Source organism: Salmo salar, chromosome 17, assembly GCF_965601325.2.
Source record: "Salmo salar chromosome 17, fSalSal1, whole genome shotgun sequence".
Classification (NCBI taxonomy): Eukaryota; Metazoa; Chordata; class Actinopteri; order Salmoniformes; family Salmonidae; genus Salmo; species Salmo salar.
In genome coordinates this window covers 49,431,919-49,449,811 of record NC_138307.1, presented here as the reverse complement: position 1 = coordinate 49,449,811, position 17,893 = coordinate 49,431,919, and the positions used below count along the sequence as shown (strand labels likewise).

The 17,893-nt window shown below is 45.0% G+C and overlaps 1 protein-coding gene and 1 non-coding gene across 4 annotated transcripts in view; one reads left to right on the top strand and one right to left on the bottom strand.

Annotated features, from left to right (window-relative positions):
- LOC106576047 (ras association domain-containing protein 3) overlaps positions 1 to 17,893 on the top strand; it is a 54,474-nt gene extending 36,581 nt beyond the window's left edge. For 2 of the 3 annotated variants that reach the window (XM_045699697.2, XM_014152879.3), the window contains 5 exons: positions 9,360 to 9,467; positions 14,394 to 14,549; positions 14,660 to 14,747; positions 16,611 to 16,726; positions 16,801 to 17,893. In XM_045699697.2, coding sequence (XP_045555653.1) covers positions 9,360 to 9,467; positions 14,394 to 14,549; positions 14,660 to 14,747; positions 16,611 to 16,726; positions 16,801 to 16,950 — 618 coding nt within the window. In that variant the 3' untranslated portion in view covers positions 16,951 to 17,893. Of the gene's footprint in view, positions 1 to 9,359; positions 9,468 to 14,393; positions 14,550 to 14,659; positions 14,748 to 14,975; positions 15,072 to 16,610; positions 16,727 to 16,800 lie in introns of all 3 variants that reach the window. The other variant, XM_082963806.1, reaches the window with a different exon arrangement.
- On the bottom strand, positions 1,742 to 1,817 carry trnaa-agc (transfer RNA alanine (anticodon AGC)). The gene has a single exon. It is a non-coding gene; the product is annotated as a tRNA-Ala (tRNA).

Sequence of the window (17,893 nt, the reverse complement as noted above, 5' to 3'; positions counted from 1 at the left end):
AAACAGACCGGTTGAGGTAATGGTTGTCACAGGAGAGTAGCCTTTAGTTAGTTAATGATGAACGACTGCTGGTTAGCTAGACGCCTTTAGGCCAATATAATGAACAGACCTTCAGTTTCACTATGAGAGGCTTGTCAATGTCTCAACTCTCCATACTCCAGGTCGAGAGCCTTTCATCAACGTTGATTTGAAGTAGTGCCGTTTTGAATGTCAGAGTTGAGTCTACAGTTGTAGAATATTAGCCTGTTTTGACTGCCTTGGAACAGTTAGTACAGTAGTTTCCCCACAGGTTTAGGGTTTGATGTGACAGTCTGTACCATGCAGCCAAGGACCTTGAAAATTAATTTTCTGCTGCAGTTTCCCTGCAACTATGCTGACTGAGTGGGATAGCCTTGTGTTGCGCTTGTTACGCTCTCTGCAGTGTGGTTCCTGTCTGTCTTTGCTAAGTGAGGGTTACAGACACGATAGAGCGGGTCAATGCTACTCCCCATTGACTAGCTCTACAGGCTAGCTCCCTGCCGATTCATACTTCCGTGGCAGTTTTCATGATGCGTACTTTAGGAGTGTTAGTCAGACAAGTCTACTTCCTCCGAGTGAACCACCATAGTATCACATTTGCTCAGTCATCCCCATATTCCACATACTGTGTGTTCTATTGTGTTCCTGTCTCTTGACACAGACACACCTGTTTTTCATCCCTCTTTATTATCCTCAATGTGTTGGTCTATAGGAATGTTTTCCATGTTACTGTAATCCGATCTGTCTGAAGCCAGGCCTGTTTTATGTCTCTGAGATGGAGATCCACTCTAGAGAGAGAAGTGAATCAGAAAGACTGGAACAGTGCTGGGCCTAGTGCTATTTGTTACACTGCATTCCCTATGTGTCTCCTATCGCTATATGCCATGTCAAATCAAACTTTATTTGTCACGTCTTACCGTGAAATACTTACTTACAAGCCCTTAACCAACAGTGCAGTTCAAGAAGAGTTAAGAAAATATTTACCAAATAAACTCAAGTAAAAAGTTACAAAATAACAATAACGAGGCTGTATACAGAGGGTACCGAGACAGTGTGGGGGTACAGGTTAGTTGTTAATTTGTTCATGTTAGGTAGGGGTGAAATGACTATGCATAGATAATAAACAGCGAGTAGCAGCAGTGTACCAAACAAATGGGGGGATGAGTGTGTTAATGTAAATAGTCCGATGGCCACTTGATTAATTGTTCAGTAGTCTTATGGCTTGGGGGTAGAAGCTGATAAGGAGCCTTTTGGTCCTAGACTTGGCGCTCCGGTACCGCTTGCCGTGTAGTAGCAGAGAACAGTTTTAACTTGGGTGACTGGAGTCTGACAATTTTATCGGCTTTCCTCTGGCGCGCCTTTTATATAGGTCCTGGATGGCAGGAAGCTTGTACTTGGCCGTACGTACTACCCTCTGTAACGCCTTACGGTCAGATGCCGAGCAGTTGCCTACCAGGCAGTTATGCTCTCGATGGTGCAGCTGTAGAACTTTGAGGATCAGTGGACCCATGCCAAATCTTTTGTCTCCTAAGGGAGAAAAGGTTTTGTGCCCGCTTCACGACTATCTTGGTGTGTTTGGACCATGCTAGTTTGTTGACGTGGACACCAAGGAACTTTAACATTTTTTACATTTTAGTCATTTAGCAGACGCTCTTATCCAGAGCGACTTACAGTAGTGAATACATTTCATACATTTTTTTACATTTATTTTTCTCTCCGTACTGGCCCCCCGTGGGAATCGAACCCACAACCCTGGCATTGCTAACACCATGCTCTACCAACTGAGCCACAGGGAAGGCTACTACAGCCCATACGATGTTAATGGGGTCCTGTTTGGCCCGGTCTTTTCCTGTAGTCCACGATCAGCTCCTGTCTTGCTCACATTGAGGGAGAGGTTGTTGTCCTGGCACCACACTGCCTAGGCTACATACTATAGTGAATGTGTGTGTATTGTGTGGATTTCTCCCCCTGTGGGCCTCTCTCACATTAGGCTGACAACATGCTGACCCAGCACAGTGGTTTGAGGCATGTTGAGTCTTCCCCAGGCAGTTAACGTGAACTCTCAATCATCCCTGTCTCCCTAGGTAACATGTCTGCAGTGCAGGGTCCAGGTTTCCACAGAGCCAGCTAATAACACTCAACAGTGGAAGTCTGGGATATTGTTGGCCTGGGTTCTCAAAGGACTGGCCTACGGTTCTGTTCTGGGAAGTGTCTTTCAGTGCTGTGAAATTTTCAATTGCCTCACACACTAAAATAGCTACTGATGAACTGGGAAGTCTGCCTTTCAAAATGTCACATCTCACCACCCCATGCTTACTCCCCGTTGCTGAAACGCGCGCACACACACACGCACACAGTGTTGGGTAACCAGCTTTTCAGATGAAGTGATTGGGGAGGATGTGGTGTAAAAGCCTGAGGAGCTGAGAGGTGTGAGGAAGTAGAACAGTCTAGTTATTGGACTACAGCAATGTAATGTCTTTATTATAGGCCTAGGCTACATGCTGCAGTAATGAATCCTGTCTGCACCAGTCAGTCGTACTCAACACACTGATATTAAACCTATATTTCAGGAGTCTTAGAAAAACAATAACTGTGCTGGAACATCCTGGCAAGAAGCCACTTGGTGGTGAGGAGTTGAGTTATCAGCACTGTTTTGTGTGGTGAAGCTATACAGCTGTGGGATAGCTGTGTTGGAGGACTATACTAGGGCTGACATCGTTTGGGGAATAAGCTTTTGGTCGACCTAAGATTTGTTAAAACATTTTTAGGTCGAGCAGTTACAATTTATATATTTTTTTTAAACATTTTATGGAACATCTTGATTGAAGCCTGTCAGTGGACTAATCCATTGCGGAGGCCGTGCCGATGGCTCACCAGTAGTACATTTACAGTTAACCTCTTACATCTAGACGTTCCGCTAGCCGAACACCTGCTCCAATATCCAATGATGGGCGTGGCGCGAAATACAAACTCCTCTAAAATACAAAAACTTCAATTTTTCAAACATATGACTATTTCACAGCATTTTAAAGATAAGACTCTCCTTTATCTAACCACACTGTCCGATTTCAAAAAGGCTTTACAACGAAAGCAAAACATTAGATTATGTCAGCAGAGTACCAAGCCAGAAATAATCAGACACCCATTTTTCAAGCTAGCATATAATGTCACAAAAACCCAGAAGACAGCTAAATGCAGCACTAACCTTTTATGATCTTCATCAGATGACAACCCTAGGACATTATGTTATACAATACATGCATGTTTTGTTCAATCAAGTTCATATTTATATCAAAAACCAGCTTTTTACATTAGCATGTGACGTTCAGAACTAGCATACCCCCCGCAAAGTTCAATCATTAACAGCCTCAGAAATTGCAGCCCAAATAAATGCTTCACAGAGTTCAAGTAACAGACACATCTCAACATCAACTGTTCAGAGGAGACTGAGTGAATCAGGCCTTCATGGTCAAATTGCTGCCAAGCAACTTTAGTCTGGCTTTTTTATGGCGGTTTTGGATCAGTGGCTTCTTCCTTGCTGAGCGACCTTTCAGGTTATGTCGATATAGGACTCGTTTTACTGTGGATATGGATACTTTTGTACATTTTTCCTCCAGCATCTTCACAAGGTCCTTTGCTGCTGTTCTGGGATTGATTTGCATGTATAGCCAACTAGCGCAAAAATAATATTGCCACATCGTCAAAACAATGATACATCGTCCCCAAAAAAATCCAAATATGGAACTCACTTTTTTTCTTAGCTTCCCTTCACTACCTCAGCCCCCTCTCTCTCATATGTTTGACTTGGTGTGGAGCAGTAGACTAGTGCAGTAGACTACACATGGAGCACAGACTCGGAGAAACAGGCACATCCCAACTCCCCAAGATTCAGATTTTCCAATCTCCAGTGTTTTCATACCTCTGCTAGATAGGGGGTCTGTGGAGATCTCTATCAGCAGTCTGTGTGTTCTAGGCCAGGGGCCTGTGGGGAGAGTCAGCAGTTCTACCGGGGTGGTTTCCATTCCTCTTTCTCTTTGTTCAGCCCAGAGTTTGTTCTGTTCAGTATTTTTGTTTTGTGTGTGTTCAGCAGAGGGTTTCAGTCGTGACCTCCTTACTCATCCTCAGTAAAGCCACTTTCAGGTATGCGTGTCCATTGACACCACAGGAGGCAGAATGGACTCTCTCACTCTGAGCCCACTGAGCAGGAATTCACCTCTGTTCTATCCAGTGGGACGCTAAGGGATGGATCACACTCTCCTGCTGCAGTCAATGGAGTGGTTTAGTCTTTCCCACGTTATTCTGTGTGTATGTGCATGCAGTACTGGGTCAGACTCAGGACAGTAAATAGCAGCTGGAATCCCTCCAGGTCAAAATTAATACTGTGCTGTTTGTAGTGTGGTGTCAGGGAATTGGCTGTGGTATAGTGGTAGTATAGAAGCTCCAAGTGGGTTTTCACTGGATGCGGTGTATGCAGTGCTTGGTTTATGTCTACAGAACCTGCATTAGTTGAGGAATGTCCACGTCTGTTATGCGGAGGAAAGGTGTGGCTGCTGTGGATTTCCCCTCTATGCTGAAGAGGAAGTCCGACACAGAGGGGCGGATAGTTGCTTCATCACTATAGCACTGAATGAGACTGGTCATGGATTCACAAACTACCATAACACATGGTCAAACTGCTCTTCCCTGAATCTTTATCTAGAACAATATCCACGCCCATACATCCAGATGTAGGTTGTCAGGGGTGTTTAGTCTATTTCCAGCCTTTCTTAGCTTGTTTTATTTTCTGCTTGAGAAGCATGGCTGTCTGGCTCTGTCCATCTGTAAACGGATAACATCAGCTGTGTGTAATCTATATTAGTCAGGCGAGGAACTGGTTTGTTTGACTGACTGCGACTGACACAAAGCATAGCCTATTCTCTCACCTTTGAACACACCAAACACATTACACCACACCTCGCACTAGAGGTCGACCGATTAATCGGCATGGCCGATTTCACGGTTTCATAACCATTGGTAATCGGCATTTTTGGTCGCCTATTACATTGCACTCCACGAGGAGACTGCGTGGCAGGCTGACCACCTGTTACGCGAGTGCAGCAAGGAGCCAAGGTAAGTTGCTTCCTAGCATTACACTTATCTTATAAAAAAAACAATCAATCTTAACATAATCACTAGTTAACTACACATGGTTAATATGACTAGTTTAACTAGCTTGTCCTGCTTTGCAAATAATCAATGCGGTGCCTCTTAATATATCATCAAATCAGTCTACTTCGCCAAACGGTGATTTTAACAAGCGCATTCACAAATTTTATTTTTTATATATAAAAAAAAACGTCTGATTAATCGGTTTTGGCTTTTTTTGGTCCTTCAATAATCGGTACCGGCGTTGAAAAATCATAAACGGTCGACCTCTACCTAACACACATTGCTTCGCACGTTAAGCTACACCCTCACACCTCTACTTAACCCTGCACTGAACTCGTAACTCTACTAAGGCTTACTCTAAGCACTCAACCCCAGAGCCACTTTACCGCACGCTGGCCCACAGCTATCCCACATTGCTCTGCCAACTGACTCTTCACCCTAAAAAAACAACTCCCCTCTCCTCCCTCCTCCTTTATCAGTCCTGCTCTTATACCTCTGCCACCCCAGCTAACCCTGCCTGCCTCAGGAAAAGTTGCCTAACTGCTTACTTCAATCAGGGTACAGAGGGAGAGTATAGGCTTGTCGTTAATTTAACGGAGTCTAATCCGACTGGCATTCATTAACCTTGATGCTGCAGTAACTACAGTGAAGGGAGTGTAGGGTGGACAGGTTAAGAGCGACAGGTTGAACTCTCAGGGACAGTCCTAAAATCTGTTCTGCTGTGTTTCTGCTCTCCTCCTCGCCGGCTGCAGTGTAGTGGCCCGTGGCTAAAACAAACACTGTGTGGGAGGGAGAAGGCTGTTTTGTTTTGGGGCATTACCTCATCAGCATGTTTGTTTTGCCTTTTGTCTCACGCTCCGGCTCGCTGGTGCTCCTCTGTCTGTATGTACTCAAACACACTCCCTTTTACATACTCTGCCTCGGAACCTAAAGTAATGATACCGATGTTAGTTTGTTCAAGACCGCAGTCATGAGCTGGCTCGGCACTGAGCCATCTGTTGTAGTTGATCATAACCTCTGTGAGGTTCTGTTTGAAACAGAGGTAATCCTGGTCGTGATGGCTGTCAGGCCAATGAACCAACTCTCTCTCTCACAACCCCTGTGTGGTCATGGCCCGTACAATAGCGGCTAGCAAGTGTTGTCATAACCATCACCAACCTCTTTCTCTGTGGCTACCCATAATCCCCTGGGTCTTACTGTGAGCCACCTTAATCAGCTGTGACCTGTACAACCCGGTAAAGTACTTCAGGGATGACTAGCTCTATCTGCCGTGACTACAGTGTGTGTATAAATACATGGTGGATTTAGAGGCTAAAGCCCCCCAGATTGTACTTTTTTTTTGTCATCTTATGCCAGTATTTTGCCGTCCCTGACAATTGCAAAGTCGTAGGTCGTAAACGATTGTCGGTCGTCTTGGCTCTTTCAGTGTGACCGGGCCTACATCTGATTTAAGTACCGCTACGTCCGGTCGTAGGCTCCAACAGTTCTGGCAGTATCAGATTTGTTTGGGGCCTTTATGGTGTGTGTGTGTGGCTGGTGTTACGAGCCGATCTCGGTGACTGACCAATAGGAACACAACCAGCACTGATTATGCACACAATAATACGATTATTGGGAAGAGTCAGAATAATATAATAGTTTGATTTAAATGTTTGCATGCTGTGTAATAACCCTCTTTACATGACCCATCTGAAGTCAAGCTACCTGATGGCGATTGCGCATTTATCAAAATCTCAATCAAAATAAATCTTCTACCACAGTGACAATGTTATTTTGAGATTCTGAGTTCGGACATATGTTTGAAGAATATGCATACTTTCAGTAAGACTGAATCTGACCTACTGTCTGCAAAGGCCTTTAGTTATCAGTGTAGAGCCACTTTCTCCTCCTTGATATGCTGTCATGTCTATGTAGTGCTAACAGTGCCGTTGACCTAGTATTCCTGTAGTGAGTCACTGGGCTCAACCAAGCAACAGGTCAATGTCACCTGTTTGGGCTCATACACTGCAACCCATAGTCTCATGAACCTACTGGGTCACACCATGGGCTAGGTGGACTTGACCTACAGCGCCGCCCAGTCCCCAGTCAGTGAACACATCTGGCTGCGGCAAGAGTCTAAACCCCAGCATTAGACCATATCCGTTGCTAACCGTAACGGTTAGGAGTTTTGTACTGTATTTTATGAGCCTGTTTTCCTCTGTGGTAGGCAGTAAAGTCCATCAGAAGCATGCCTTCTACTGCCTTGATGTTGACATTAAAGAGAACTCTAGTAGGTCAGGAATAGGGCCCCAGTCAGCCCGGTCTCCCTGATGTAAATACTAGGCTATTAGAACCATACCACTCCACTATCAATGTTATTGCCTTAGGTGGACTCTTCTGTGTGTGTGCACGTTGGCACCCTGGTCTCTTGTGCAGTGTGGCCTTATAAGGTGTCCAGTGCCTGCTAGGTCTTGCCAGGATACTGAGTGTGGTTTAGGTTTGTTTTTAGTAGCTAGGAGCCTTAGAGAGCAAAGCTCTATGCCCATGTAAGAACACACAGTGCTGTGTGGACTATGGACCTTCAGGCAGGCACACACACTGAGGATGACGTGTCTGCTATGACTGCTTGATCCAGGGTGATATGGAGAGGAAGCTGAAGTCATGTCCATTAAGAAATATTACTAAAATTCAGTTCTCATTATCAAACAAACTCTGAAGTCAGATCCTTCTGCTTTCTAGGAGTTAAAATGTGTGTGTGTGTGTCACAGCCTTCAGCGGTATGACTCATCTGTATGGATCTGGGGAGCACATTCATTACATGACTGACCTCTCTCCTTGGGTTGGGCCTGGCACACTTCTATCCTATGGTGGGATGAGTCATCTGTGTGTGCATGTGCGTCCGTTCTGTGGTGGACCCTTGCCTTGATGGGGAGACCTAGACCCAATGAGACACAGGTTGTGTGTATGAGATGTGTGATGGTCGTATGCGTGTGATGGCAGTGTTTCCCCTAGATTATTTTCCAAAATCAACATTAAATACTCTGGCATCTGCTTTGGTGGACATTCCTGCAGTCAGCATGCCAATTAATTGCACGCTCCCTCAAATTGAGACATCCGTGGCATTGTCCCCAGCACAAGGTGCACCTTTGCAATGATCATGCTTTTTAATCAGCTTCTTGATATGCCACACCTGTCAAGTGGATGGATTATCTTGGCAAAGGAGAAATGCTCACTAACAGGGATGTAACACATTTGTGCACAAAATTTGAGCAACATTTTCTATTTTTGTATGTAAGGAACATTTCTGGGCTCTTTTATTTCAGCATCATGAAACCAACACTTTACATGTTGCGTTTGTTTTTGTTCATTGTATATATTGTTACGGAGGCACATTTTCCACATGATTATTCATTGGAAGTTTTTATTTTTATGCACAACCACCATTAAAATACTTCTCTTAAAATGAAATGTTGCCAAAAGTAATTAGGAAAAGAACTGACTGGCGCTCAACCAACGTGAGTCGGTTCAACCCAAAAACAAACATTAAGAGGTTCTAAAAGTAATTAAGTCAATTTAAAATCATCTGGAAACGAAGTACCTCAATAAATAACAAAGATGCACTATGTCAAATCAGGTAATGCCAAATTCCAGTCTGCAGTTTTGAATTCATTTCTGTCATTAGGGATTTTTTTGTTGTTGTCATAACTCCCGTTTTTAACAAGTCCTTGTGAACATCAGAGAAGGAAATAGAAGGCACTTAGGTGTTCCTTATTTCGTAGCTTTCAGTAATAGGGTCATAATAGTTTGTAGCTTAAACCATTCAAACGCTAGAGCCAACTTCATATGGAGAAAAAAGAATCAGCTGGCCACGTAGGCGCTAGAAACCACACTACGACCACCAGCATAGTGCTTGTCATTTTCGCACTAATGTCCGAATGTTGGCGTAGATATTTTTGCAGATCTTTTGTTCATGTTAAGAATTGATCAAAGGGCTGGTATAAATTAATAATCTGGCCTGCAGGCTACTAGTTGCATATCCCTGATCTAGGGCCTCCAAATGAAGGTCAGGAAACCACTCTGTGGCAGGCCCAGGGCTGTGTGTGTGCGTGTGTGTGTGCGTATGCTCTTTGGTAAGATCAGCTGATACAGATAGACAATCTCTTCAGGTCATAACACATGTAATAACACCACTTAACTCTGTTTCTGTCAATCAGGATGTGGCGCAGGAAAGGGAGTTACGGACTCATCTCAGCAGAGAGGAGATCAGACAGAAGGTCGAGCTGTACAACAACTCCTCCAAGGACCACCTCAAAATGACCCTGGCAAGTGACCTCTGACCCCGTCCACTAACCCTTAACCCAACTCCTACATCAGACACAAGGCTACCTCGGTTTATCATCCCTTGTGACCTAGCTACCCACTTTGTCCCCTCATCCCTTAACTAACTTGAATGACTGTCAGGCTCTGATGGTTATCTCTGGCATGAGTGTGTGCGTGTATGGGTCGGCCAGCCTTCAGAGCTGAGCTGAACCGTAAAGGCTCATTCTGCACCCATGTTTTGTCATCTATCGTCTCCTGATCCACAAGAGACGTGACACTCACGTTTGTTCGCTGCATGCTTCCACCACAACTCCTTCCTTTGCTAATGATTAGGAGGATTGAGCAGAAGCCCTTGAGTTGCCCTGACCCACCCTGTTATGTAGAAGAGGACCAACTGGCTGCTCAGTGCTCATCAAGCTGCGGGCATGATGGTGGCACACAACACATGTTCACCACACTAGCTGCCTTGAACAGGCCTGCCTGAGAGATTTGTCCCAGATGAATAACTAACATACAGTACCAGTAAAACGTTTGGACACCATTCAAGGTTTTTTTTTTATTTTCAACTATATTCTACATTGTAGAATAATAGTGAAGACACCAAAACTATTATGGAATCATGTAAACTCAGCAAAAAAGAAACGTCCTCTCACTGTCAACTGTTTATTTTCAGGAAACTTAACATGTGTAAATATTTGTATGAACATAAGATTCAACAACTGAGACATAATCTGAACAAGTTCCAGACATGTGACTAACAGAAATGGAATAATGTGTCCCTGAACAAAGGGGGGAGGGGGGGGGTCAAAATTAACAGTCAGTATCTGGTGTGGCCACCGGCTGCATTAAGTACTACAGTGCGTCTCCTCCTCATGGACTGCACCAGATTTGCCACTTCTTGCTGTGAGATTACCCCACTCTTCCACCAAGGCACCTGCAAGTTCCCGGACATTTCTGGGGGGAAATGGTGGCATTGGTGGCATTGTCATGCTGGAGGGTCATGTGGATGAGCCTGCAGGAAGGGTACCACATGAGGGAGGAGGATGTATTCCCTGTAACGCACAGCGTTGAGATTGCCTGCAATGACACAACAAGCTCAGTCTGATGCTGTGTCACACCGCCCCAGACCATGACGGACCCTCCACCTCCAAATCGATCCGGCTCCAGAGTACAGGCCTCGGTGTTACGCTCATTCCTTCGACGATAAATGCGAATCCGACCATAACCCCTGGTGAGACACAACCGCGGCGACTCAGTGAAGAGCACTTTTTGCCAGTCCAGTCTGGTCCACCGAAGGGGGGTTTGTGCCCATAGGCGACATTGTTGCCGGTGATGTCTGGTGAGGACCAGCCTTACAACAGGCCTACAAGCCCTCAGTCCAGCCTCTGGCCGCAATAGGCTGAGAGTCTGAGCACTGATGGAGGGATTGTGCAACTCGGACAGTTGTTGCTATCCTTTACCTGTCCCGCAGGTGTGTGCAGGTGTTACACATGGTCTGCCACTGCAAGGACGATCTGCTGTCCGTCCTGTCTCCTGTAGCGCTGTCTTGGGCGTCTCACAGTATGGACATGGCAATTTATTGCAGTCCTCGTGCCTCCTTGCAGCATGCCCAAGGCACGTTCACACAGATGAGCAGGGACCCTGGGCAGTAGAAAGGCCTCTTTAGTGTCCTAAGTTTTCATAACGGTGACCTAATTGCCAACCATCTGTAAGCTGTTAATTGTTTATGGTTCATTGAACAAGCATGGGAAACAGTGTTTAACCTCTCTAGGGTATGTGGGACGAAATCGTCCCACCTACTCAACAGCCAGTGGAATCCCGTGGCGCGATATTCAAATACCTTAGAAATGCTATTACTTCAATTTCTCAAACATATGACTGTTTTACACCATTTTAAAGACAAGACTCTCGTTAATCTAACCACACTGTCCGATTTCAAAAAGGCTTTACAACGAAAGCAAAACATTAGATTATGTCAGCAGAGTACCCAGCCAGAAATAATCAGACACCCATTTTTTCAAGCTAGCATATAATGTCACAAAAACCAAAACCACAGCTAAATGCAGCACAAACCTTTGATCTTCATCAGATGACACTCCTAGGACATTATGTTATACAATACATGCATGTTTTGTTCAATCAAGTTCATATTTATATCAAAAACCAGCTTTTTACATTAGCATGTGACGTTCAGAACTAGCATACCCACCGCAAACTTCCGGTGAATTTACTAAATTACTCACGATAAACGTTCACAAAAAAACATAATTATTTTAAGAATTATAGATACAGAACTCCTTTATGCACTCACTATGTCCGATTTTAAAATAGCTTTTCGGCAAAAGCACATTTTGCAATATTCTGAGTAGATAGCTTGCCATCATGAGCTAGCTATTTTGACACCCACCAAGTTTGGCCCTCACCAAACTCAGATTTACTATAAGAAAAATTGGATTACCTTTGCTGTTCTTCGTCAGAATGCACTCCCAGGACTTCTACTTCATCCACAAATGTTGTTTTGGTTCAAAATAATCCATAGTTATGTTCAAATATCCTCTGTTTTGTTCTTGCATTCAAGACACTATCCGAACGGTGACGCGCGGACGCATATTGTGACAAAAAAATGCAAAATATTCCGTTACGGTACTTCGAAGCATGTCAAACGCTGTTTCAAATCTATTTTTATGCGATTTTTCTCGTAAAAAAAGATGATATTCCGACCGGGAAACCCTGTTTTCGTTCAGACTCAAAATCTAAAATGGACTCTTCACGTGCACAGCGCGTGCCCGTCTCATTGTTCTCAGATCGACCACTATCCAAATGCGCTACTGTTTTTCAGCCATGGGCTGCAAAGTCATCATTCAACGTTCTGGCGCCTTCTGAGAGCCTATGGGAGCAGTAGAAAGTGTCACGTTACAGCAGAGATCCTTTGTTTTCAATAAAGAGAGTGTAGAAGGCCAAGAAATGGTCAGAGGGCACTTCCTGTACAGAATCTTCTCAGGTTTTTGCCTGCCATGTGAGTTCTGTTATACTCAGACACCATTCAAACAGTTTTAGAAACTTTAGGGTGTTTTCTATCCAAATCAAACAATTGTATGCATATTCTAGTTTCTGGGCAGTAGTAATAACCAGATTAAATCGGGTACGTTTTTTATCCGGCCGTGCAAATACTGCCCCCTATCCCCAACAGGTTAAACCCTTTACAATGAAGATCTGCGAAGTTATTTGGATTTTTACAAATTATTATTTTAAAACAGGGTTGTGAAAAAGGGATGTTTCTTTTTTTGCTGAGTTTAGTAACCAAAAAAGTGTTCATTCAAAGTAGCCACCCCTGCCTTGATGACAGCTTAGCATATTCTTGGCATTCTTTCAACCAGATGACCCTATTTGGTAAAAAACCAAGTCCATATTATGGCAAGAACAGCTCAAAGAGCAAAGAGAAACAACAGTCCGTTACTTTAAGACACGGAGATCAGTCAGTCCAGTTTCTTTAAGTAATGTCGCAAAACCATCAAGCGCTGTGATGAAACTGGCTCTCATGATGACCGCCACAGGAAAAGGAAGAGCCAGAGTTACCTCTGCTGCAGAGGATACGTTCATTAGTTACCAGCTTCAGAAATTGCAGCCCAAATAAATGCTTCACGTAGTTCAAGACACATCTCAACATCAACTGTTCAGAGGAGACTGCGTGAATCAGGCCTTCATGGTTGAATTGTTGCAAAGAAACCACTACTAAAGGACACCATTAAGAAAATACTTGCTTGGGCCAAGAAACGCAAGCAATGGACATTAGACCTGTGGAAATCTGTCCTTGGGTCTGATGAGTCCAAATTTGAGATTTTTGGTTCCAACCACCGTGTCTTTGTGACGCAGAGTAGGTGAAAGGATGATCTCTGCGTGTGTGGTTCCCACCGTGAAGCATGGAGGAGGAGTTGTGGGGGTGCTTTGCTGGTGACACTGTCTGATTTATTTAGAATTCAAGTCACACTTAACCAGAATGGGTACCACAGCATTCTGCCATCCCATCTGGTTTGCGCTTAGTTCTACTATCATTTGTTTTTCAACAGGACAATGACTCAACACAACTCCAGGCTGTGTAAGGGCTATTTGACCAAGAAGGAGAGTGATGGAGTGCTTCATCAGATGACCTGGCCTCCACAATCACCTGACCTCAACCCAATTGAGATGGTTTGGGATGAATTGGACCGAAGAGTGAAATGCTTTTCCAACAAGTGCTCAGCATATGTGGGAACTCCTTCAAGACTGTTGGAAAATTATTCTTCGTGAAGCTGGTTGAGAGAATGCCAAGAGTGTGCAAAGCTGTCATCAAGGATACGTGGTTACTTTGAAGTTCTAACTTTTTTGGTTACTCTATGATTCAATATGTGTTATTTAATAGTTTTGGTGACTATACCCTGGAATGAGTATGTGTCCAAACTTTTGACTGGGACTGTACTTATTTTCTTCTGAGGGGTCAAAGTTTGAACCACTGTTCTTTGATTCAGATTGATGTCCATTCTGTCAGTCTCGTCTAAACATGCAGTCAGGCAGGCATAATGACTACTTCTGTCTTCTTTAGAATGTCTTTGTTTGCTCCCACACCCATTTTATTCTCTCCTCTCTTTGTGTCCCCGATCTGTCCATCTATTGCAACCACAAGTCACTCTTTTGTTCTTTCTCTAAAGAAACGTAACGGTGTGGGTGCGTTTTAGTCGTGGCAGTCAGCTGATTTGAGTTTCAGCTCTCATCACCTTTAATGACTCTTTCACACACGGTGCTGTCCCGTCCGCAGGTGGTACGTGATGTAATGGGCTTAGAGAGAGGCCCACAAATCTGGGCTCCATCTGCTAATTTGTGTTACACCCCCCTCAAACATGCAACATTTTCTGTGTTCTGCAGTATCCTGACCTGTCTCTCTCTCCCTGTAGAACCCCAGTGGTGTGTATACAGGGTTCATCAAGGTGCAGTTGGAGCTGAGGAGACCCATCACAGTACGAGGAGGTGGGGGAGGAGAGGAGGCCTTCTACCTCCCCCAGGGGGCGACTAACACTCTTCACATCAGCTCCAACAACACCATACGACAGGTGGGTCTCTCACAGTTATGTTCAACCTGCTTGCATTGATTTGTAGAAAATGGCTATAATTATATATGAACGCTGATGCTAGTCTTTATCGTGAACTTTGTTTTTATCAGGTGATCCAGGCCCTGTTGACCAAGTTCACCGTAGCTGACAACCCTGCTAAATATGCCCTATACAAACGCTGCCGCAGGGAGGAGCAAGGTAAGTGTCTGTCTTTCTGGCTAGAGGAGAGACTGTAGTTGGTTTGTCATGCCATAGATGCCAGAACTGGGCTGGTGTCTGAACATAGTGTGTGTGTGTGTGTGGGGTGTATTCGTGAGTGTGTCCGTATCTGTATGGTCAGGATGTGTATTTCTAGACTCCTCGGCCTCATGTTGCTGAATGCCACAGGGCTGTCCCCACACACATTGTGTTTCATCCCTGTGGCAGGAATACCCCGGCAGGGCGGAACACACACACACACACAGCGTGTCCAGCAGCAGCTGCTCTCCAACCTGCCAGCCTGTGGAGAGAAGGCCCCAACAGGTTTTAGTACTGTTTATAGTAGCAGCCTGTGTCTTGGTCTTTTCTCCCCACCCCCGACTACTGTTACTACAGTTCTTCCTGTGTTAGGGCTCTGCTAGATATGATTGATTGGGCAGATCTCTGGTGGGGTTCAGCCTAGACCTTAACCCGGGTTCAAGACCCCCAGCAGACGAGCAAAGATGGATCAGTCCCTACTCCCTATACCACAGATCAGGAGATTAGCCCCTCTTACTGAAGACTGGGTGGGGGTCGGTGCAGGTAGATTGTCATTTAGCAGATGCTCTTATCCAGAGCGACTTACAGTAGTGATTGCATACATTTCATTTAATTACATGCATTTTTTTTTTTGTACTGGCCCCCCGTGGGAATCGAACCCACAACCCTGGCGTTGCAAACACCATGCTCTACCAACTGAGCCACAGGAAAGCCATTATGGTTTTGATTGTGAATAGGTCAGACTTCCAGCCGAGTAGCAGTGCTGACTACAGTCTGTCACCGTCTGTCTAATCTCTTGTCACACTGTTGTGTAATCTGACAGCTCTTCATTTTGTTAAGGGAAATGCAAACACGCTATCACCGACCTCTAGGACAGTGTGGCTCAGATGCTAGCTCTGACGTTGTGGTATTTTCCCCTCGGTAAATGAAGAGGGGAGGGCTGAGCCTGTTAATGAGATGGTCTGTCTAGACAGAGTCTATACTGTGGTCCAATTAAAAACAGTTTAGTTCCACTAGCTGATAAATACCCTCAGACAGATACACAGCAGCACCCCCTGGGTGGAGTAGGCCTAGGACGGTGGGGGAGGCATGGACTCAGTTTGTAATGGTTAGGATTTGTACTGTCAAAACTGACCCTGGATCTGTTACTGTGATGAAAGAGGAAGGGTAAATGTTTGCATGTCTACGTAACTTATGACCCATTCTGATGATGGTGGGAACGTAAAGCCCCTGCCTGCAGCAAGAAATACCATGGTGATGTCAGAATCCGGTGTGGCATGGAATGCCGTTCTCTCCCAGTCCTGCTGAGATGGACCGTGAAAGTACTGTACCACCACGGCACCGTCTGGTACATAGCTAGTCTATTTCACCAACTGGGTTTTAATAAGGTTAGGTATAGGCTGGCTTGGCCTAGCAGGCATGAACCTCTACTGTAGAGGGACAGGCTGGGAGCATGTGGTGGTGTCTCTGGATAAGGAGCATGCGGGAGGGTTTAGGGCTGCCTGGTGACTGACTCGCATGAAAGACTTCTGTCTCTGATCTGACAGGGCTGCTGTGGTTATTTACCCGTATGTGTGTGTGCATTTTTGTGTGCACTTACCCCATTGGCATGGAGCCAAGACTTTTATTCAGGGTTGTTTTCCATGCACACACACCACTTTGGCCTATCCCCAGTTTCCCAAGCTCTCATTAGTAAGTGTTTTACAGCACGTCTTCCCCCTGACTCAACACTGAGCCCTTTTGTAGAATGCCCAATGATCATGCATGATAACCACAGCATATCATGGTACTAATGTTGTAGCTTGTGTGTTTTTCCTCCTGCAGTGTACATGTGTAAGCTGTCGGAGGGAGAGCACCCGTTGTTCCTGCGTCTGCTAGCAGGTCCCAACACCGACACACTAGGCTTCGTCCTGAGAGAACAGCAGACTGGCGAGGTCATGGTAAGACGCACACAGAACTCCCACACACACTAAACTCACACTCTCTGTATTAACCATACCCCTCTCTCTTCCAGTGGGAAGCGTTCTCCATCCCAGAGTTGAGTAACTTCCTGAGGATGCTGGAGAAGGAGGAGACTGAGCGGGTGTGTTCCGTGACGCGTCGCTACGACAACTACAGACTCAAACTGCAGGAGGCCATGAGCGCAGCAGGGGGGCCGGGGTAACTACTGCCCCTGAAGGAGAGGAGAGAGGGCTGGGAACCAAAAGCCAGTCTGAGGGACACTGAGGGGGAAACTGGTCCAACCTGATTCAGAAACTGGAGAGAGACAGACAGCTGGAGTTAACTCCAGATTGTACCAGTGGACCCTGTGTGCAATACACTGGATGGACAATAGAGGGCAGCAGTGGTTCCACTGCAGTCAGCCTGGACTTCATTCAGGAGCACTCAAGAGACTAGCTCCATGTCTTTACTGAGTAGGCCTACACCTGGTGTGCCATGTTCACTCTTCTGTTCACTCTCTTCCCATCCTTCTGGTTAGTGCATTCTTTCTAGTTAGTTGTATTTTTATTCTGTTGGAATTACCTTTTTGAACATGAATGATTCAAACCCCAAAATAATTGATTCAATTTATTTGTACTTTTTATTTAATTGGGGGATGCGTTGCTTTGTACATATTGTTGTTTTAATTTATGTGGGTGACGCTTTGTTCTGTTTCTTTGCTGAAATGGTTTTATTGTGTTCTATGAAGGCGTGGCAGCAATCCAACCGCTATAGGGACCTAGTGTGCTCACTGATTTCTCTCACAGGGGTTAATGCAGAGAAAACACGTCGGCAACAAAGGCTGGACTGGTTTATCATGGAAGTGACTCCGTATTAAAGGTAACTGAGAGATGGACAAGATGAGTGATTGTATTTAAACTGAAGGTTGTGATGGTCTTGAAAGGAGAAGCATATTTGGTGTAGCTGTTTAGGGTTTAGAGGTCAGGATGGGAGTGTTACAGCTTGTGACCCGACTGCCAGTTAGTGGAGTTTGAGCTGATCTCTGACCTCTGGACATGCCGTGAGAATGGAAAGATTTTAGGAAGTTGACTAATGGTTTTAGAGGAAGTAGAAAAGGAACTTAGAAAGCTGTGTAAAAAAACAAATAAAAAACATGAGAAATGAAA